The sequence below is a fragment of the Magallana gigas genome, chromosome 7 (assembly GCF_963853765.1).
Source record: "Magallana gigas chromosome 7, xbMagGiga1.1, whole genome shotgun sequence".
NCBI classification, from domain to species: domain Eukaryota; kingdom Metazoa; phylum Mollusca; class Bivalvia; order Ostreida; family Ostreidae; genus Magallana; species Magallana gigas.
The window spans coordinates 26,521,611-26,544,297 of NC_088859.1; the positions used below are offsets into that span (position 1 = coordinate 26,521,611).

Below are 22,687 nucleotides of genomic sequence, written 5' to 3' on the forward strand. Positions count from 1 at the left end.
ATAGTTGTGGTTACAAAATGTAGTATTTCATACTTTTTTTTTTCATTAGGAAGGAAACAAAACTTTTGAATAATATTTTAATGATGCATTTTATATCTTTCTTGTCCCTTTTACACTCCATTTGTTGACATCATTATGCAATGCAATGCAATCTGTGTGCATGCTTTCCGTACAGTGCATGCGTACCACATTTCTAAGGCCTATATAATAGAACAATCAAGTCAATCTATGAACAAAATATCTGTGATCTTGTTATTCCTTCGAAATTCGAATTGACTGTGATATATATACATGTATTCATGAATGTGCTGGATATGCAGCAATTAGTTACTAAAAAGAGAATTTTGTATTCACTTATAAATACAGATTGCAATATGTTCACAATTTTTTTTTTTAAGTTTCATCACACATGACTGCATGGGGAGCATCTGCACATCAGAAATCCAAATACTCTGTCATTTGCATGATGGCTTTTATGATATTTTTGACTTTTGTAATCTCATTTAAACTTGTTAGTAATTCTTACAGCATTAATCATTTGATCCAGCTCATTTAATCTACATGAGCCTAGAACCATAGAATTGCTTAGTAGAAAATATGGACTATGTCAAAGCCCTAGCTGACATAAGAAATGTGTTAATCTGGTAATTAAAGCTACCAAACCTGCAAGAGAGCAAGAAAGTTGGATAGAAACAAGGATTTTAAAATAAAATTGATGCTTGTATTTATTCATATTTTAGGCTACAGTTAAAAAAAATATGTTGCTTGGTAGCCAGTACCAGATAGAATTTAGGCTTTATGTGTGCACATGTGTAATGTGAGCATTAAGGGCTGATATATGGCAGCACAGTTGATGTGCTATTGCATCATGAACAATACAGACCAACAACATTCTACATGTTACAAATATAACATGTATATTTGTTATAATTTTATTTCAGTCTCTAATTCTGTCTCTATTTCAGTGGAATCATTAAAATTGTGGTGGCTCAATTTTCATGTACCGGGTATTCATGGCTAGCCCTAATCAACGGATTTACATCCTCAACAAAAAATAATCATGAAAGTTTAAATTTTCCTACTGAAACTGAAAACCGATGCATTCACAAAATTATATCCCCACGAATAAGCAAATTTAACTCACAACCCATGAAAATTAGCCCCCATGAAATTAAATGATTCTACAGTATAATTTTCACAAGATGTGATATTTTTTTGTTAATGGTTTACTCTCTATTTCTTTTCAGACTGTCCTTTTTAAAACTGTTTTCACATATCAACCACTTGTGTATATAACAAGTAATTAAATTGCTCAAATTCATTGTTGTTAGATAACCTAGCTACCATCTGTATTATGTATATATACACTGTTCTTATTATGTGGGTGTACTACAGGCAGTATATATGTATAATGTATGTATTTTAGTGTGTTCAATGCTTTTTTTTTTTTTTTTTTTACATTTTTTCTAGATGACAAGTCAATCATTTAAGGAATTTTTTGCTATATTTACAAGTTTGTTATGGGAGAGTTTTGAATTTCACAAAATTTATACTTGCACAGTCTAGTAGAGGTACCTCTATGGGAAAATTCAAACGGGTTAACATTTGTTATAGAGCCACAGTGTTTCACATACCAAAAAAAACCTTGAAATTTGTGGTGCACAAAAAAATTGCACTAATTTTGACTGATAAACAATATTTTCTTTTAACTCATTTTGTGGAAATAATTAATACCATAACCAGAATTTTCCAGCGGAGTTTTAGATGTGCAGGTATGCACAAATATACTGCTTAAGTGAAAATACACTTTTTAATTACTGTATTAAGGATTTTATTGCAAGTGTGCAGCACAGATTGTACATTAAAGAACACAAAAATTTGAGTGTGTATTATTGAGTTTTTTGTCTGATTTTTTTTATTCATGTCATTTGAACCATTTTTTACTTATCTTCATTTTTACTATCTTAATTTTTGACTCTTACACCAATGTGTTTCATTGAGCAATTTGAGTTTTATAATGGAGGCAAAACTTGATATAGGGCTCGATACATTTTCTCTTAGAATTTTTGAATGGAAGTTCAATGTTGAAGATTATATATACAAATTAACGATGTTTCCCAAGTATTACATTTTATGTAATACACAAACAAAATGGTATTAATTATTTTAGATACTTTTTCTTGCAAGTGCTTTTTTTTATGCTTCCAAGATTAATATGCCCATATTTTTCAACAGAATTCCATTTTATATTGTTTGACATTCCATTTATATCTATTATAGTTACATGTACATGTATTTGTTAATTTTTCGAAACAAATGATAAGAATGTTGTTTAAAATATGTTCTCATATTTGATTTTTTTTTATTAATACATCCACAAATATAATTTTTAACAACAAAAAGTTGAATTTATAAAAAAAAAATTATATGCACTTACATGTTCAATATATGTAAACTCATTCGGCAATACAATGCAACGATCTTTTTCAACAAAATGGCATAATTGTATTACAGGTACTTAAAAATAAATTGGTTTGATGTGATTTTAATTTGAATACAGTGAAACGTGTTGTAATTTTTATTTATACATGGCAAAAGTCTTGCAGTAGGTCTAGCTCCAAGTCTGAAAATTTCAAATGGATAATCTGGGAGATCCTAGGTCGATCCATCTGAATTTTTACAGACCTGCAGCTAGACACCAGGCATTAAATGAGTTAAATTATGGTATTAATATCAAAGGGTTTCTGGCCATAGTGACTGATGAATACTAGTTATTTTACAGCCAAATAAATCTTGTATCATGTATCATAGAGGAGCAGATTTTTAAGTCTCATTTCAATTAGATTGCGAAATAAATAGGATGTTGATTTGTCTCTTTATATGCTGAAAAATTTAAAGCCATTGAGTACACTTTCCCGGGCCCTTCTCCTGAGGAAATCCAGATATATTTATAGTTTTATACAGCCACTGACAAAATCGAATCAGAAACCTACCAGTTTCAAACAATTTGCACATTATGAATATCCCCATTCAATGAATGAACCCCAATGAGAGTTCAAAGTTCATCATAAGAAATGGATGTAAACCAACTGTTTTGTTCTGAAGAATGCAGAGCCCGGCTCTTGTTTTATTGCTAAATAAATGAGGATAAAATTAAAATCAACTGTTTCTTACAATACAAACACAATCTGAAATCAACATACATTGGCATTACATGCACACACTCTAATATTTTACGTATTGGAACAGTCGTCGGCGGGTGGTGCTCTGTAGATTTTGATGTTACAAATATAAAATACATGTATCAGAAAAGATAATCTTTTAAAAGCTAGCCCCTTCCCCCACATTCTTTCATACTTGTGGAGTACATGTAAATGAAATAATCTAAATTTTAAAGGCCAAGGTTTTTAACCGGTTGGTTTACCTCAGGTACGATCAGGTGGGGGTGGAGCCTATATCAATAAAGGTGTGAAGCCCTCAGGGAAACACACTCTCTTGTGTGTACATGTCAATATACACAGGGTGTTAAAATGCTTTCAACAGAGTTTTTTCGATGATCAAAAAAAATATCGTATTTATATACCGGTATATTGTCAATCGTTGAGATGAATAAAAAGCATGAAATAACCGCATGCGACGTGGCAAATATCTTTCGTTTGCTTAAACAAGTTTCTGACGGGATCTAGTGAGAGTTTATCGCAATGTTTTATGCAATTGTAATCTATTCTTCTTCAAAAGATATTCTTGTACCATAAAATGTGTTTAGTACACAGATTGAGGTATAGCAAATTCTCTGATATAGTGTAGTTTGGTCAAGTCCCAAGCAAAATTTGTGACAAATTCTTGTAAAATTCAGTTAAAACGAACCAGGTTATAACATATTTATGTAACTTCACTATAACCGAGTTTTACTGTATATGTATCTTCATATTTGTAATGTAAAAATATTTAAAGTATATATATTTATACATCCATGTACCTGTATATACCGGTATAAATGAAGACTTTATATATAGATCATGATTTATTGAAGTATTGCACACAAAAATGCATAATTAAAACAAAGGAAAAAAACCATTCATACCTTTCAAATAATCTACAGTTTATAAAACCTCTCATATTAAAATCAATTTTGTACATGGAAAATAAGACATAGTAAAATATGTAGTTGTATGTAATTGTCAAAAAGAATCCCACTAGAGGTTCAAATGATTGAACTAACTCCTGATACAAAGTAGTGTTTTCAACTGAACTGATTACGAATCACAGTCTTTTGTCTTCACTAGCCCATTTCTCTCTTGCTCCGACCCTTTTCTTTACAACACTATGTCTCTTGATTACCAAGGCGGGGTCATTGGTTGAGGATTCTGTAGGTAAGACATCACAACAGCTGATATTGACAACCTACAAACACAAATCAACAGTACTGAAATTATTACTTAGTTTAGTGTAAATCAAACTTTCTTATTAGGTGACTGTAATTTCATATTTTTGCTTTCAGATTAGCTTACCAATATCATGTATTATATATATATTATATTATGTAATTCACTTTCAACTTTTATATCAACGAATAACATTAATTGTCAGCTCAATTTTTCAAACTACTGGGTAATATAATTATGTAAACTGAATTCAGCAATGAATCTGCCCATTTACATATTTTTGTAATTAATCAGAAATGCTTTCAAACTCCAGCTCAACTACATGTCAAAGAATTTTAAAAATATAATAATTGCTGAAGCTGTTTTGAAACAAGGCTTTGATTTTTTTCATGGGAAGAGGTGGAGGAAAAGGTTGAATGGAGCACCATAACTGTCTTACAAAAACCTGACCAAGAACAGAGCAAAAGCGTCAACAGCAAATAATGAAATAATAGCTAAGCTTTATAACATGAAAAAAAATCCTTTGTTAAAAATAAACAATCAGCTTTTCATTATGAAAATTCATTTTGCATTATTAATATTTCATGAAATAATAACTTGGTGTGAAGTATTATAAATGTTGTCATAATGAATTTTCAAAAGTCATTCCTAACGAAACTTAATTGTCGTATGAAACATAGCCCAGCAACTACTTACATAAAGCTACTTAGCATCTGTTTGGTGTCTTCTGAAGTCCTTGCATTTGCAAAACTGATGAAGGAACAATACACTGCAGCCCAGGCACACCATTTCAACTTGAAAGAAAATTGTGTTCACTAAATTAACCAACTATGTAGATTATAAAGCATGAATAGACTATTGAGTGGTTTTTTTATGCATCCATGCCATATACTATGAGATTGTTCTTATATTGATTGCAAGTGAATAAAAAAACTATTCTGAAGTCTTGTAAATGATACATCTTCCTCAATTTAGTATACATTCAATTTTTATGACCTTTGATAAGTCTAAAAAATACTCTAAGTTATCAAAAATATACTATTCCCATACCTTCATCATAAGTCCACACATACTGAAAATCATTCCAAGGAGATTCATGTAGTCTGGGGTAGGATCATCTGATGGAGTCCCAGCTTGTGGGGGTTTATACCTATATATATCACAATAAAATACAGGTGTAAAATCTTCATTAATCAAAATAAACTATTGATTTTTTTTATTCTACAATTGGTATTGTTGTTTAAAAATTCCAATTGTTAACCATTACACAGCAGTAATTTTTGGGAGTTGATTTTTAATCAACTCTCCTATGCAGTCACTCGGACAAACCGAAAGTGAAACAGTGTTTGGACCTCAGCACAAATCATTGCTCCTGACAAGACTTAGTTCTTAAAAATAATTGATGAATTCGATGTAATGTATGCTAAAGCATTGTTTTTCAAGGAAACTCATTTACAAATACCTTGAAAATAGTCAGATTTTAAATGGTACGAACAATTTAGATATTTTTTGTAGTCGTATGTATTCCTACGCCAGAGTTCAATATAGTCTCGTTCAACTCGACGCTCGGTTGTCTCCGTAAACCCTTGTCGGAGATTTACGGTGTCAGCCGAGCGTTTGGTTGAACGAGACTAGAGTTCAATATTGCTTGGATCCATACAATTTTCGAGAAATATTTCTATTACTGAGACATAGTTTGATTGAATTAATTTTATCTTTAAATATTATTTAACATGATTCATATGGAGGTTTCTCGACATTCTAGTCGAAAAAGTTCAAAAATTCATATTATAAAAATATGCGTAATTCAAATTACAAACTACGTATACATGTACTTTTCATGCAAAATTACATATCATTGATTTTAAAATAAATAAACATCGACAAAATCAACTCCCGTCAGTTCTTCAGTACTTTGATTAAGTAAATGTAGTGGATGGTTCAAGCAGAGAAATAAATTAAATAACAGTCATTATTATTTATGTCTCTGGTTCAAGTCATGAATTTCTTTTAAATATTTTATTCTAGAAAAAATTCATTCTTTAAAAATCGGTTCAGAAACAAAATTTAATGATTTTGGTTTTAATGAAATACTCACTGAAAAGGAATAATGACAATTTCGACATTAACAAGGCCGCGTCACCAAGCTTGAATTTCCTTGATGCACGTTTGTATTCGGGCCATAACACAAGTATAATTCAAAACTTACACATCAGATTGTTTCTATGTAAAAAGGTTTAACCAACACAGATATGATGGCATATTTCTACACCTACCTTACTATCTTGTTTGGTCTCCTCGGGTCTTGATGATTTGTAAGCGTACTCATCTTGTTGGTTATTATGGACCGGAAGCGGTATCAGACAATTTCATAATGAATAGGTTGTACGCGAGACTTTTCTATTCGACAAACAGCAACGTGAGGGACCGTTTAAATTTTTAGTTTTTGGGGTTTTTTTTTTTGGTTTTTCTTTTTGCTTTATCCAAAAATAATAATTGTAATTACTCACTTGCCACAAGTTCGCAACAAATTGTTTTTTTATATCAAAATATATGACCCTATGGTCAGATATGTTTACCCCTTTCTATCTGTAACCAGTGACATTTATGGAACGCCATAGCTGCCTTATGTGCCTATTTCATGTGAAGATGGTGCTTTATTATATTATGCTGTGGTTATTTCATGTGAAGATGGTGCTTTATTATATGAAGATGGTGCTTTATTATATGAAGATGGTGCTTTTTTATATGAAGATGGTGCTTTATTATATGAAGGTGGTGCTTTTTTATATGAAGATGGTGCTTTATTATATGAAGGTGGTGCTTTATTATATGAAGATGGTGCTTTATTATATGAAGATGGTGCTTTTTTATGTGATGATGCTTTTTTATGTGAAGGTGCTTTTTTATGTGAAGATGGTGCTTTACTATATGATGGTGCTTTTTTTATATGATGGTGCTTTTTAATGTGAAGGTGGTCACTCGGAACTCTTCTTATTTTTGAATACTGGGTTAACCATTTATGTATTATCTCGAAATATTGAAAGTAAAACAAAAAATTGATGCGATCAAAATCCATTTGATACACTATTGCTAGTTCCTCTTTTTTCTAGCACAATTAGTATAATTATAAGCTATCGAGAAGATCTAGCTGTGTACGACTTTACCCCAACCGAACTTACATCTATTAAGTGACAACTATATAATGTCGGAATATTACAAGAATTAAAGCCTAGTAACGTTATCCTGAAAAGCAGAAAATTGAATTTAATAATTATTTGTGTTTAAGCGAAGGTTATGCCCTAGCAATCTGATTAAAATAAGCTCTTTGATCCGCTCTTAATTGGGAGTTGATTTTAATCAACTCTCCTATGCAGTTACTCAGACAAACCGAAAGTGAAACAGTGTTTGGACCTCATCACAAATCATCGCTCCTGACAAGACTTAGTTCATGAACATAATTGATAAATTCGATGTAATGTATGCTAAAGCATTGTTTTTCAAGGAAACTTATTTATAAATAGCTTGAAAATAGTCAGATTTTAAATGGTACGAACAATTTAGATATTTTTTGTAGTCGTATGTATTCCTACGCCAGAGTTCAATATAGTCTCGTTCAACTCGACGCTCGGCTGTCTCCGTAAATCTCCGACAAGCAGAGAGTCTCCCTTGCTTGTCGGAGATTGTTTTGCTTACGGTGTCAGTCGAGCGTTTGGTTGAACGAGACTATAGAGTTCAATATTGCTTGGATCCATACAATTTTCGAGAAATATTTCTATTACTGATACATAGTTTGATTGAATTAATTTTATCTTTAAATATTATTTAAGATGATTCATATGGGAGGTTTCTCGACATTCTTGTCGAAAAAGTCCAAAAATTCATATTATAAAAATGTGCGTAATTCAAATACAAATTAGAAACTACATGTACTTGTCATGCAAAATAACATATCATTGATTTTAAAATAAATAAACATCGACAAAATCAACTCTCGTCAGTTCTTCAGTACTTTGATTTTGTTATTGTCATCGCCCAGTCGGTCTTCGTCATTGATGACCGTTCCTCTTTAACCTAAGTGGTGAGTTGGAGGAAGAGCTCACATTCTGAGTGTTTCAAAACAAAACATTATTTAAAAAAAACAAATAAAGGAACGGATTGAGGATCTGATTTTAAACAGACTGATGCCCTAGGTGATAGGATTTGACTTGAAGATAAAGTAAGGGAAAGTCATAGGGAAAGGTCTACTATACTATAATATAGCTCAAAGATGGTCCTTTTATAAGTGGTAAAGGCAAAAGTAAAATGTCAAGAAATACTGACAAAATATTGTATTATTCAATTAATCATATTTGTCAATTCAGTTGAGATTAAGTCGTACAGTTCATCTCGTAACATAAATACTTATTATGCTAAAAAAGAGAAACTAGCAATTGTGTATTAAATGGATTTTAACTGTATCAATTTTGTTCTAGTTTCAAAATTTCGAGATAATAAATGTTTAACTCAGTCTTCAGAAATAAAGTTCCGAGTGACCATCTTCACATTAAAAAAGCACCATCACATAAAAAAGCACCATCTTCATATAATAAAGCACCATCTTCATATAACAAAGCACCATCTTCATATAATAAGTCACCACCTTCATATAATAAAGCACCATCTTCATATAATAAAGCACCATCTTCACATAAAAAAGCACCATCTTTATATAATAAAGCACCACCTTCATATAATAAGGCACCATCTTCATATAATAAAGCACCATCTTCATATAATAAAGCACCATCTTCACATGAAATAACCACAGCATAATATGATAAAGCACCATCTACATATAAAATAGCCACATAAGGCAGCTATGGCGTTCCATAGACATTGGTTACATCGGTGACAATGCTTGGTTATGAATAATTTTCAAACTTTCATGTACTTCTGACAGTTACACTAGTGGCTACTGGTAACATTGGTTACAAAATAGGGTTAGGTTTGGCCGCCCGGTTAGGGCCGTTAGGATTAGGTGTTACGGTTAGTTAATTTAGGGTTAGGATAACCATTGTAACCAGTGTTACCAATGTAACCAAATAAAAAAAAGACCCCTGTAAATCATGAAAATGACTGTCGCCACTGTTACCCTTTGTCATCAGGAGAATATAGCTGTTATCATTATTACTGGATGAAATTAAACCATCCAGCGGAAAGAAAATAAATAGTTTTGACATAGGTTATGTTACTTTTGTCACCAGAAATCAGTGCCTTGTTACTGGTTTTAAATGAAATGGGGTAAAAGTCTGGGCCTCCCCCGGTGCTACGTAAACCTGTTGAAAGTTTTTACAAAGGTTGTTATAAAATTTCAGAATTGATGAAATTGTTACATTTTTTATTTTTCAAAGAAATGAAGGAAATACTAAATGACTTTGTTGTATCAAGTTGTGTTAGTCGATTTTTTTGTGGCGTTTTTGTCACCAGGCTTCTATAACTTTTTGTGGCGTTTAGACATAAATAAACTTACCTTTTTCATCCTTTCACACCTTAATTAAATTTGTTCTGTTGTATTTTCAGCAACTATTCCTAGACATCTCCGCTGTTTAAGACTGTGACAAAGGCGTCATTAAATCACACAGACGCACCAATATGACCTTATAAAGGAAATTATCATGTTTTACTTTGTCGTTTAATTTTGTTCTATAAACCACGAAGAGAGTAATGGCAGAAAATATAAAATCGTACTAAATCATATCAAATAAATATCAGAAAGTGCATGCAATCTCCACTTGCATTTCTACAATAATGTTTGCTCTAATTAGTGTGTTTATTAACAAAAGTTAAAGATTATCAAAATAGCGCCCTCTCTAATGCGCCAGGTTAGCTAAACATGAAAAATCTACCGGGTCAGGGACTTTGGATCGTCCAGAAACTATACCTGAAAACAAAAAGACACCAGGATGATAACGTTGAACAGGCACGTAGCATCGTTTTGAAAGTTAGGGGGGGGGGGCAGATCGACGTACCTGAAATTCTTGACATGCAAAATGCAAAACACTGCGCCAATCTAAGATCTAGAAATCCTTATCCATGGGGAGGGAGGGGGGAGGGTAGGGGACAGTAATGTAAAACTCGTATGAATTACTTTAAACAAGAATGGTATGGCAATATTCAAATTCTTACTCCATAGGGTTGGGGGCAGGTCTCCCCCGATGCTACGTATACTTGTTGAAAGTTTTTATAAGGCTGTTAAAAAATTTCAATTGATAAAATTGTTACATTATTTATATTTCAAAGAAATAGAGGAAATTGATTTCCCTCTTGTCAATTTCCACGAGAAAAAATAATGAGACTAATCAATAAACATCACTGCTGTCGATTTTTTTAATGGTACATGTAGTAATGTTTAATTTTCATTAATTAAAGGATCTGTCTGTTAAGAAATACATTTAGCCATGCAATTGTAACTTAATTATTCTAAAATTTGTTATCGATAAATCGTTTATCCAGCGTTATTCAGCTTTCCACCTCCATTAATTAAGACATAAGAAACGTGTCTTAATTTATTTATATCAGTTTGCCTTAGATTTGATGTTAAGTTATAAGTTAATTTTTGCACATCATAATATTTTTTGTACCTCTGTCCCGGGGACTTAAATAATCAGAATTCAGAGTATATTCCAAAATTTCTTGTACATGTAATTAATAATGATCAATCTAACTGGCCAGACAGGCTAATCCGATTGGTTAGAAAACTTTAGGCTCATTATCCCGTATTCGTTTTTGTGGAGTGCATGGAAATAATAGTTGCAGAAATCAATAACAATGTCATATGTTGTAAAATTGAATTTACCGGGTGGCAATAAATGCAAAATTTACAACATGACAATTTCTTACAACTTAAGAATTTGACCTTTAGCTTTGTTTTAATAAATAAAAATAATCAGAATTAATAACAATAATAAATAAATAAAGTAACATATGAAGGTGAAAAGGGGAAATTAGAAAACCCTTGTCTTACTTATCGGTAGAAAGATTGCAGTAACTGGAGAGTATGTCAAATTATAGCCTTTATTATTCAACAAGTTTGCATCTGACCAGTATAATAGTACCAGTAATATAAAAGACTGCTGAAGTATATTATGTTTGCACAAAAAGAAGAGTATATTATTTCATTTTTGATCAATCTTTTCCTGCCCACCTAGAATATTTTTAATGTACTGTACATGTACTAGAATTCTAAGCTTATATTACTAGTATATCATCACAGAAGCTTGACAGTGCCAGTAATGCATGTGTACTGCTTTTATGAAATAAAAAAAATGAAAACACAATAACTTATAATATAAATTGCAACTATTAAAATAAGTTATCACACAAAATCCAGTTTATTAACAATATATTAATTCATTCTAGCACATTATCAGAACCAGATATTGATCACTGTAGATACTTGTACACTGTCACTGTGTCTCTGGTATATTGTCCCACATGGAGATTGTTCTCATCATCAATACACAGACCACGGGGTTGTATCCCTTGTTGTCGTGTGAGTAGTAGAGACAAGAAACGACCGTCCTGATCAATGATGTCAACTTTGATAATATGACCATCACAAACAATGATGTGACCGAGAAGATCAGTACAGATACCATAGGGGAAAAACTTTGACCCTCTACCTGTGTAGGAGAACCTGTGATGTCCTGATTTATTCACCACCACTACAGCTCGTTTGTTTAGGTCTGATGTACAGATATCACCATTGATGTTTTCTGTGATGTAGTTTGGATTAGTATAGAGTTCCTGTCCTTTGTTGTCCCTCTGTATGTTCTGTATTTCTTCTCCTGTCTTGTTGTACCTGGTGACCTTAGCCTCTTTATCCTTTATCATCCCCACCAGTATGTCCCCGTTGATGTGGGAAGAGTATATGCTGAGTGGTGTCCAGTCTCCTCTTTTAATGAATTCAGTGATTGTATTATCCACTGTTATCCTATTGATGACTTTGTCCTCTCTGTCAGTAAAGATCAGATCCCTGTCCTGTGTGACTGTGTGGTAGCCATTTCCACCATTGGTTTGTATTATCTGTAGCTGATTCCCCTGTAGATCTGTTTGGACAAGGTTACCTTTTCTATCACTGGCCCAGAGTCTGCCTGATTTATCTAGTGATAAATGAAGTACACTCTTAACACCTGGCACTGTGTACTCCCTGACCTTGGTGACAGAGGAAGACAGAGACAGTGTTCGTTTCATGTCAGATTTCTCTCTGTCTCGTTTCCTCTGTTTCTCTGTATATTTTAATTGTGTAGCGAGACTCTCCATGGGTTTTATTTTTCTGATCTCTGGTTTAGTGTCAGGAACAGTTACTCTACCCAGTAGTTTGGTGACATCCTCCTTGCTGTATTGACCAGCAGTAAATACTGGAGGGACTGGTCTGGTGGTCTCTGGTATGGGGTCTATTTTAAGATTCTTTGTAATTTCACTCATCAGGATTTGAAGATTTTTAGAAGAAAGGTAGCCATGGCATTTTTTTACAAGTTCATTAAGATAAGAAATGTAATCATTATACTTTTTGTCTTGAGAATTTAATAGCTGAAGGAGAGACTTTTCTTGTTCGTTGAGTTGTTTTATATTATCTGATGTCACGGCATCCACCATACTTTTAAGAGACTCTGCTTCGGCCCTCATGGATGTGCGTATGCTTTCCATAATCTTCTTTATTTCTGTAGAATCTGTTTTTGTGGATTTAAGCAAATCCTGTGAAGTTGGGAGGAAATATTCTTCAATTTTATTGATTTCATTCAGGCAAATGGCACATTTTTCTGCATACACTGTTTCTAAATCTATAAATATGTGTCTGCCATGGTCTTTCATTGCACATTTGGAACAAACAGGAACCTGACATTGCTCACAAAGCATGTCTACATATCGGTTTACATGGGTTTGGCATTTAACTTCTGGAAGTTGTCTTTGGCGTTGTTGGTAAGGGACCACTTCATGGTTCTTGGTGTCTGGACTTTTCTGATGTTCATCTCTGCATTGTTCACACATTTGTCGGTGACAAGGATTGCAGTAAAACTGACAGTTTTTCTCACAGTCTTCAGTACCACACACCAAATAGTGCTGGGCTGTGAATGGTATTTGGGATTTGGAAAATGCCATCTGTAAAGATTGTTTATTGAAATATAGTTCTTCAGTTAACAATAGCATGGCTGATATATTTTGTGCAAGTTATCCAGAACAGAGTAAAAATTTGGATATATATATTGTATTTTTGTACCAAGAACCATTATAAATTCTTGGTGGCTCAAATCAAAAGGTTTTTTTTTATAGGTACCATCCTCACAATGTCAGGGGTCCTGAGTCCACTCGTGGCCGTTCCACTCAGGACCCCTGACATTGTGAGAACGGCCACGAGTGGACTCAGGACCCCTGACATTGTGAGGATGGAAGCTGATAAAAATTGTTTAATATATATCATAGCTAGATTTCAGTTGTCTGATATAGTGTTTCCACATTAAAATTTATGTTGCTAAGAATTGATCATGCTTAAACCTTGCTTTATATTTAAAAAGAAAAAGAAAAAGACACCTTGACACTATATAAAACTGAAATAATATTTTCCCCAACATGTTTTTATTTTACCATTTACCATTTGAGCTGTTCCACAGGTATACATGAATTGAATTGAACTTTATTTAATTTACAACGATTGATAAACAAGTTCTACAACTTATATTAATATCTCTCGTTGGCACGGATGTCAGCGCGAGGGGTTCATTGTTGTGGGAAGAAGCCGGAGTACCCGGAGTGTACCCACGTGTCCAAGCGGGCGACCGCCGTACCCTATCACATACAACAATTGTCGATCACGGGGATCAAACTCGGGTCGCAGCGGTGGGAAGCGAGTGCATTGTCCACTACGCAACTTGGACACCTGCCTACAGACATACATATTCACCCCCATTCCATATTTTTGTTAATCATTTTTAAAATTTATTTCTTTACACATCATATGTTCATTAAAAATTACTTAAATACAGCGTCTCTGTCGCAGTTTCTAGAGACAGGTTTACCTTATATTTAATTATGAGTACATGTATGGGCACGTTCATGTACGAGCACCTGTTACTAAAAGAGTTGATTTCGATCGTAGTCGCTCCGAAAATTAGCTTATAATAGTTATACTACCTCAGTTTTATCCTTCAACGCCATATACAGTTTATTACACATTTGGTTTTGTAATTTGTTCTTTCCTTATTATAAAATACCTAATTATTTACCTGTGCAATGGACAAAGTTCATACGAAAGACATTGGAATGCAAGATTTAAACGAGACTTCACGAGATTAGTAATTTACTTCCTTGATATGGATCACATGACATCACACAAACAGAGAGAGAGAGAGAGAGAGAGAGAGAGAGAGAGAGAGAGACAGAGAGAGAGACTGAGAGAGAGAGAGAGCATGTAAACTTCATAAACATTTTTGTGGACCATCGAGTAAACATTGGCGTCCCTGGAATTTTAAAAAATTTGATGTTTTTTTCGTTTATGTTTTATGATTTCTCTGAAGAAGTAGACCATAGTTTTCATCATACAAAGACAACACCGGTGGGGGTTTTTTCTGTAATAAATGTTTACCCTATATAGTATAACAATAACTTTATAACATTAGGCCTATACTATGGGGCAAATTTTACCAGAAACGAGTGCCTGTTATGGACACTTTACACTAAAAAACGTTTAATTCTTTTTTCAATGGTAGAGCTAAATATACCACCTTATACTACGATATGCGTATTCAATAGTAAAACGTTTTTTCCTAGATGAATTATTGATTTTTTATAAATATTTATATGGAATCGAATTTTCATTGTCAATAAATTAATACCACATGATATAGAAACTTTAGCCTTATTTATTCGTTAATTTCATTTGTTTTACCTCGAACTAATTAATAAAAGAGTGAAATAAATATATATCATTCATATTATACGCAAATTCTTCTAGTAGCTATAATACTTAGAAAAACAATTCTGAATAATCTTTAAATGTGAAATATATTTTCCAAATTTTAAAAAGCAACTTTTACTAATTTTGTTTTCCAACGAAAATCATTATTTATGCACTATTCATGTCACTAAAAAATAAAATTAACGGAATAATAATCCCCCCCCCCCAACAAAAAAAACAAAACTTTATGAAGTTAATAAAAAAACGATGTTTTTCGATTTGTTTTTATATTGACATGTACACGTATGTATAGTAGTAAAGCTATATATAAGTTAGCTATTTGGATCAAAGTTTCCAAACAGACCATTCCAACCTGTTGGTAAGCATTTTTTGCACTTTTCCCGCTTTTTACAAGTCCGTAACCAGAATTGATAAAATTGTTACATTTTTATATTTCAAAGAAATAAAGGAAATTGGTTTCCCTCTTGTCAATTTGCACGAGAAAAAATAATGAGAATAATCAATAAACATCACTGCTGTCGAATGTTTTTTATGGTACATGTATTAATGTTTAATTTTCATGAATTAAAGAATCTGTCTGTTAAGAAATACATTTGGCCATGCAATTGTAACTTAATTATTCTAAAACTTGTTATCGATAAATCGTTTATCCAGCGTTATTCAGCTTTCCAACTCCATTAATTAAGACACAAGGAACGTGTCTTAATTTATTTATAACAGTTTGCCTTAGATTTGATGTTAAGCTATAGATTAAATTTTTGCACGTCTTAATATTTTTTGTACCTTTGTCCTGGGGACTTAAATAATCAGAATTAAGAGTTTATCCCAAAATTTCTTGTACATGTAATTAATAATGATCATTCTAACTGGCCAGACAGGCTGATCCGATTGGTTAGAAAACTTTAGGCTCATTATCCCGTATTCATTTTTGTGGAGTGAATGGAAAAAATAGTTGCAGAAATCAATAACAATGTCATGTTGTAAAATTTGAATTTACCGGGTGACAATAAATACAAAAAATGTTTGCACAACTTCATCACACTTAGCGGAATAAAGTTTGACACGATTTAAAAAAAAAACATAGGTAATCATAGATTACTAAGCTCACCGAGACGGAGCATCACCCTTATGAGACATCACCTTCATAAGACCACCTTTATCATTTTATATGAAAATCATACTTTATGATCTTGGATATTCATGGATTCTGTTTTGACAAAATATCGTATATCATCTGATAAATTTTTTTATGATAATCATATGTTCATATGTTAATCAATACAATGATATAAAATTAAATATTGCATCATGTCATATTTCTAATATAATATATATCATATAATAAATAAAATACCGTAATAAACAATAATGAGATTTGATATTGTAACGTATGATATGACATTGTATTGTGCTATTATACCTTATTGCATTTGATCACATAATACAATATCATAAAATATAATACAATATAGTATCATATTACAATATCATATTACATAATACATCATAACACTGAAACATGATATTATATTGTATAATATAGAATGATATTGTATTGAATGACACTGAAACATATTTGATACATTATATGATATTATATCATATAATACAATATAATTTGATTCCAACATTGTATCTTATCAAATGATACAACATTAAGTGATATGGTAAAATATTATAAAATACATTATTATATTATACATATTGCATCATATGACACAATAAAATATATTACAATATCATATAATACAATTTCATGTAATATGATAATATATCATAAAAACCAATATCATATCATACAATATCGTATGATACAATATTATATAATATTACAATATCATATAATACAATTTCATGTGATATAATTCTATATTACTGAAACCAATATCATATTATACAATATTGTATGATACAATATTATAGAATATACAATATTGTATCATAGGATACAATATAATATTTTGCAATATCTTATGTAATTGTATCATGTGATAAAATAATAAATTAATAATACAATATAATATTATACAATATTGTATCATAATATACAATACTATACATAACAATATTATGATACATAATCATATCATAAAATATCAAAAAAAATGATACAATATCATATCGTATCGTATAACTTTTTATAATATAACATATGATATCATATTGTATCATATCAAACAATATTGTTTCATATCATACAATACTTTATCATAGGAATCATTGTTATATCATTTATCAACAAACACATCTATCTATCGAGCTGGTTTGAGTGAGGTAGGAGATTTCTTTAGCATCCTTGATAATGGAGATCAGGCTCTGCTTCTGAAGCAACCTCTGCATTTAATTTATAATAAAGTTAAATCAACTATGCAAGCTATCATCTATAAAACATGTGACCTGTTCCTTAAAAGTAAACCTCATCCAGCATCCGAAACCTATGGCTCAGATTCAGCATTCAAGCCCATCAGGTGCATTTGTATCATAAGACGCATCATCCATGCAATTTTGGTGAAGTTTGGACCAGTAATAACTAAGATATCATCATCAGAGGGCACTTATTTATTAAGCAATTAAAACCTTAACTTCCTCCAGCATCCGCAACCTATGGCTCAGATTCAGCATCCATGCCTGTCAGGTGCATCTGTATCATAAGACACACCATCCATTCAAGTTTGGTGAAGTTAGGACCAGTAATAACTAAAATTTATTTTTTAGCATCCTTGATAATGGAGAACAAGCTCTGCATCTGAAGCTACCTCTGCGATTCATTCATATTACAGTTAAATCAACTATGCAAGTTTGAAACAGTACTATCATCTATTAAACATGTGACCTGTTCCTAAAAATTTAACTTTATCCAGCATCCGAAACCAGATTATGCATTCAAGCCTGTCAGGTGCATCAGTATCATAAGACACACCATCCATGGAAGTCTGGTGAAGTAAGGACAAGTAATAACTAAGATATCATCATCAGAGGGCACCTGTTTCAAAAACTTTATCTAACCAGCTCTTAAAACCTTAACCTCCTCCAGCATCCGAAACCTATTGCTCAGATTCAGCATTCAAGCTTGTCAGGTGCATCAGTATCATAAGACGCACCATCCATACAAGTTTGGTGAAGTTAGGACCAGTAGTAACTAAGATATAATCATCAGAGGGCACCTGCAAAAAAAACTTAACCAGCTCTTAAAACCTTAACCTCTTCCAGCATCCGAAACCTATTGCTCAGATTCAGCATTCAAGCTTGTCAGGTGCATCAGTATCATAAGACGCACCATCCATACAAGTTTGGTGAAGTTAGGACCAGTAGTAACTAAGATTAATCATCAGAGGGCACCTGCAATAAAAACTTTAACCAGCTCTAAAAACCTTAACCTCTTCCAGCATCCGAAACCTATTGCTCAGATTCAGCATTCAAGCTTGTCAGGTGCATCAGTATCATAAGACGCATCATCCATACAAGTTTGGTGAAGTTAGGACCAGTAGTAACTTAGATATTGCTATCAATGGGCACCCGCAACAAAAACTTTAACCTGCTCCAAAAACCTTAACCTCCTCCAGCATCCGAAACCTATAGCTCAGATTCAGCACTCAAGCCTGTCTGGTGCATCAGTATCATAAGGCACACCATCCATGCAAGTTTGGTGAAGTACAGACCAGCAGTAACTAAGATACTGCTATCAAAGGGCACCTGCAACAAAAACTTTAACCTGGTCCAACAACCTTAACCTCCTCCAGCATCTGAAATTTAGGACCCATATTCAGCATCCAAGACTTTCAAGTCCATAAGTAGGTCCAGATGCATCATCCATGCAAGTTTGGTGAAGATAGGACAAGTAATAGCTTAGATACAGGACCTGCAACAAAAACTTTAACCAGGTCCGGACGCCGACGCCGACGCCGAGGGTATAGCATAAGCTCTCCTTGACTTCGTCTCGGTGAGCTAAAAATCTATTAAAAGGACTGAGTAAGTCATTACGGGGTTACCTCTCTTATAAGAAAGTCTGTGCACCTTAACAAACTTTAGATTTTGACCTTTGGCTTTGTTTTAATAAATAAAAATAATCAGAATTAATAACAATAATTAATCAATAAATAAATAAAGGAACATATGAAGGTGAGAAGGGGAAATCTGAAAACCTTTGTCTTACTTATCGATAGAAAGATTGCAGTAACTGGAGAGTATGTCAAATTAGCCTTTATTATTCAACAAGTTTGCATCTGACCAGTATAATAGTACCAGTAATATAAAAGACTGCTAATAAAAGTATATTATGTTTGCACAAAAAGGAGAATATATTGTTTAATTTTTTATAAATCTTTTCCTGCCCACCAAGAATATTTTGTTAATTTTCTTTTTAATGTACATGTACAACACCTGTAGCTAGAATTCTAAGCTTATATATTACTAGTATATCATCACAGAAGCTTGACAGTAATGTGTACTGCTTTTATTAAATAAAAAAAAATAAATACACATTAACTTATAATATAAATTGCAACTATTAAAATAGGTTATCAAACAAAATCCAGTTTATTAACAATAATATTAATTCATTCTAGCACATCATTATAACCAGATAATGATCACTGTAGATACTTGTACACCGTCACTGTGTTGGTGTTATATTGTCCCACAAGGAGATTGTTCTCATCATCCACACACAGACTACGAGGACCTATCATTCCTCGTTGTTCAGTGAGTAGTAGAGACAAGAACTGACCGCCCTGATCCAGGATGTCAACTGTACTACCCATACCATTACAAACAATGATATGACCGAGGAGGTCAGTACAGATACCATAGGGATTAAACTTTGACCACTGACCTGTGTAGGAGAACATGTGTTGTCCTGATTTACTCACAACCACTACATCATGTTTGTTTAAGTAATTTGATGTACAGATATCACCATTGATGTTTTCTGTGATGAAGTGTGGATACTTATACAGTTCCTGTCCTTTGTTGTCCCTCTGTATGTTCTGTATTTCTTTCCCTGTTTTGTTGTACCTGGTGACTTTTGCATCTCTACCCTTTATCATCCCCACCAGTATGTCCCCGTTGATGTGGGAGGAGTGTATGCTGATTGGTGTCCAGTCTCCTGTTTTAATGAATTCAGTGATTGTATTATCCACTGTTATCCTATTGATGACTTTGTTCTTGTTGTCAGTAAAGAGCAGATCCCCGTCCTGTGTGACTGTGTGGTAGCCTTGATATCTACCATTGGTTTGTATCTTCTGTAGCTGATTCCCCTGTAAATCTATTTGGACAAGGTTACCATTATTGTCACTGATCCAGAGTCTGCCTGATTTACCCAGTGATATATGATATACATTGTGAACACTTGGTACTGTGTACTCCCTGACCTTGGTGACAGAGGAAGACAGAGACAGTGTTTGTTTCACGTCAGATTTCTCTCTGTCTTGTTTCCTCTGTTTCTCTGCAGGTTTCAATTGTGTAGCGAGACTCTCCATGGGTTTTATTTTTCTGATCTCTGGTTTAGTGTCAGGAACAGTTACTCTACCCAGTAGTTTGGTGACATCCTCCTTGCTGTATTGACCAGCAGTAAATACTGGAGGGACTGGTTTGGTGGTCTCTGGTATGAGGTCTATTTTAAGATTCTTTGTAATTTCGTTCATAAGGATTTGAAGATTTTTAAAAGAAAGGTAGCCATGGCACTTTTTGACAAGTTCGTTAAGATAAGAAATGTAATCATTATACTTTTTGTCTTGAGAATTTAATAGCTGAAGAAGAGACTTTTCTTGTTCATTGACTTGTTTTATATTATATGATGTCACGGCATCCACCATACCTTTCAAAGACTCTGCTTCGGCCCTCATGGATGTGCGTATGCTCTCCATAATCTTCTTTATTTCTGTAGAATCTGGTTTTGTGGATTTAAGCAAATCCTGTGAAGTTGGGAGGAAATATTCTTCAATTTTATTGATTTCATTCAGGCAAATGGCACATTTTTCTGCATACACTGTTTCTAAATCTATAAATGTGTGTCTGCCATGGTCTTTGATTGCACATTTGGAACATACCGGAACTTGACATTGCTCACAAAGCATGTCTACATATCTGTTTACATGGATATGGCATTTTACTTCAGGAAGTTGTCTTTTGCGTTGTTGGTAAGGGACCACTTCATGGTTCTTTGTTTCTGAGCTCTTCTGATGTTCATCTCTGCATTGTTCACACAATGGTCGGTGACAAGGATTGCAGTAAAACTGACAGTTCTCCTCACAGTCTTCAGTACCACACACCAAATAGTGCTGGGCTGTGAATGGTATTTGGGATTTTGAAAATGCCATCTGTAAAGATTATTTATTGAAGTAAAGTTCTACAGTTAACAATAGCATGGGTGGTATTTCATGCTGGTCATTTGAAACAACAGTTAATATACTTACAACAGAATAACAAGTGGACAGAAATCATTCAATCACTTAATTTTTTTTGCAATCCTAAAGTAAAGTTTGGATATACTAGTATATTTAGGTACTGGAAAATCATTAAAAACCTCAATAGCTCAATTTCATTGATTTTTTGGGTACCCTTTAACCACAAATTATTTAACCTCCAATATATTACACCAGGTAAAACCCGGGCCATGCATTTTTTTTAAAGTTCACCTACAAAATCACATTCCAAAATACCGCATGCATTAGTCAGTGGTTTAAACATTGTAAGGGAATCTCTCTCTCTCTCTCTCTCTCTCTCTCTCTCTCTCTGAGTCACATCGATAACAAAGTAAAGATAAATTACAAGGTGGCCTCCACTAAGAATGAGATTGTTAATTGTTAAATGAAAATCGCTTAATCATAAGGAATCTGTGGTAAATCTATTCATTGATTTAGATAGCTGCAGGTCTGTAGCTTCCTGTCTAAAAAAAATCGGATGGACGACCTAGGAGCTCAGTGCCACCCATTGAAAAACGATGTACACGAGCACCTGTTCATCACAAACATACACTCTACAAAGATTGTTATATTACCTCAGTTTTATTCTTCAACAAGTTGGGAACAGTTACCCTAATGAGGAATGATTACACTAAACGGGAACTATTCCCCGTTTCAGTAATAATAACAATCCGCAAATGCGGCATTTTGAGGCGTTTTTTTCCATTCCCGTCTTGTTTACAATCAATCGTAACTACTCGGCCATTTCCGCTGGCGAAAAATAACGTTATTTTTTCGCCAGCGGAAATGGCCGAGTAAGTAGGGTGGGTTCAGAACACAAAATGTCACTCGAAAAGAAGGTGATTGCCCCCCCCCCCCCCCCCCATCAATTGGTGATTATTTGCATGGGTATACATTAAGCTACCAATCCTATGATAGTTTAT

General features: G+C 33.1%; 3 protein-coding genes across 3 annotated transcripts; all 3 read right to left on the minus strand.

Moving 5' to 3' along the window:
• Positions 1–2,218: 2,218 nt before the first annotated feature.
• LOC105343136 (PAT complex subunit Asterix) lies at positions 2,219–6,817 on the minus strand. The gene is made up of 4 exons (XM_011450350.4): positions 6,662–6,817; positions 5,436–5,535; positions 5,082–5,179; positions 2,219–4,404 (listed from the first exon to the last, which is right to left on the minus strand). Exons 1-4 carry the CDS (start codon positions 6,712–6,714, stop codon positions 4,338–4,340), a joined length of 318 nt encoding a protein of 105 aa, XP_011448652.1. The 5' UTR covers positions 6,715–6,817; the 3' UTR covers positions 2,219–4,337.
• Positions 6,818–11,810: 4,993 nt separating this feature from the next.
• On the minus strand, positions 11,811–14,763 carry LOC136269928 (tripartite motif-containing protein 2-like). Its single transcript, XM_066065826.1, has 2 exons — positions 14,651–14,763; positions 11,811–13,529 (listed from the first exon to the last, which is right to left on the minus strand). The coding sequence occupies exon 2, from the start codon at positions 13,527–13,529 to the stop codon at positions 11,811–11,813; it is 1,719 nt and encodes a 572-aa protein (XP_065921898.1). The 5' UTR covers positions 14,651–14,763.
• Positions 14,764–19,884: 5,121 nt separating this feature from the next.
• On the minus strand, positions 19,885–22,475 carry LOC136269568 (uncharacterized). The gene is made up of 2 exons (XM_034456354.2): positions 22,340–22,475; positions 19,885–21,659 (listed from the first exon to the last, which is right to left on the minus strand). Exon 2 carries the CDS (start codon positions 21,657–21,659, stop codon positions 19,932–19,934), a length of 1,728 nt encoding a protein of 575 aa, XP_034312245.2. The 5' UTR covers positions 22,340–22,475; the 3' UTR covers positions 19,885–19,931.
• Positions 22,476–22,687: the final 212 nt, after the last annotated feature.

Coding starts and splice junctions, on each gene's coding strand:
- LOC105343136 (XM_011450350.4), bottom strand. CDS start 6,714: ATGAGTACGCTTACAAATCATCAAGACCCGAGGAGACCAAACAAGATA. Junction 5,536..6,661: donor AGACCAAACAAGATAGTAAG/GTAGGTGTAGAA, acceptor TGATATATATAG/GTATAAACCCCCACAAGCTG. Junction 4,405..5,081: donor CAGATGCTAAGTAGCTTTAT/GTAAGTAGTTGC, acceptor TTGTGTTTGTAG/GTTGTCAATATCAGCTGTTG.
- LOC136269928 (XM_066065826.1), bottom strand. CDS start 13,529: ATGGCATTTTCCAAATCCCAAATACCATTCACAGCCCAGCACTATTTG.
- LOC136269568 (XM_034456354.2), bottom strand. CDS start 21,659: ATGGCATTTTCAAAATCCCAAATACCATTCACAGCCCAGCACTATTTG.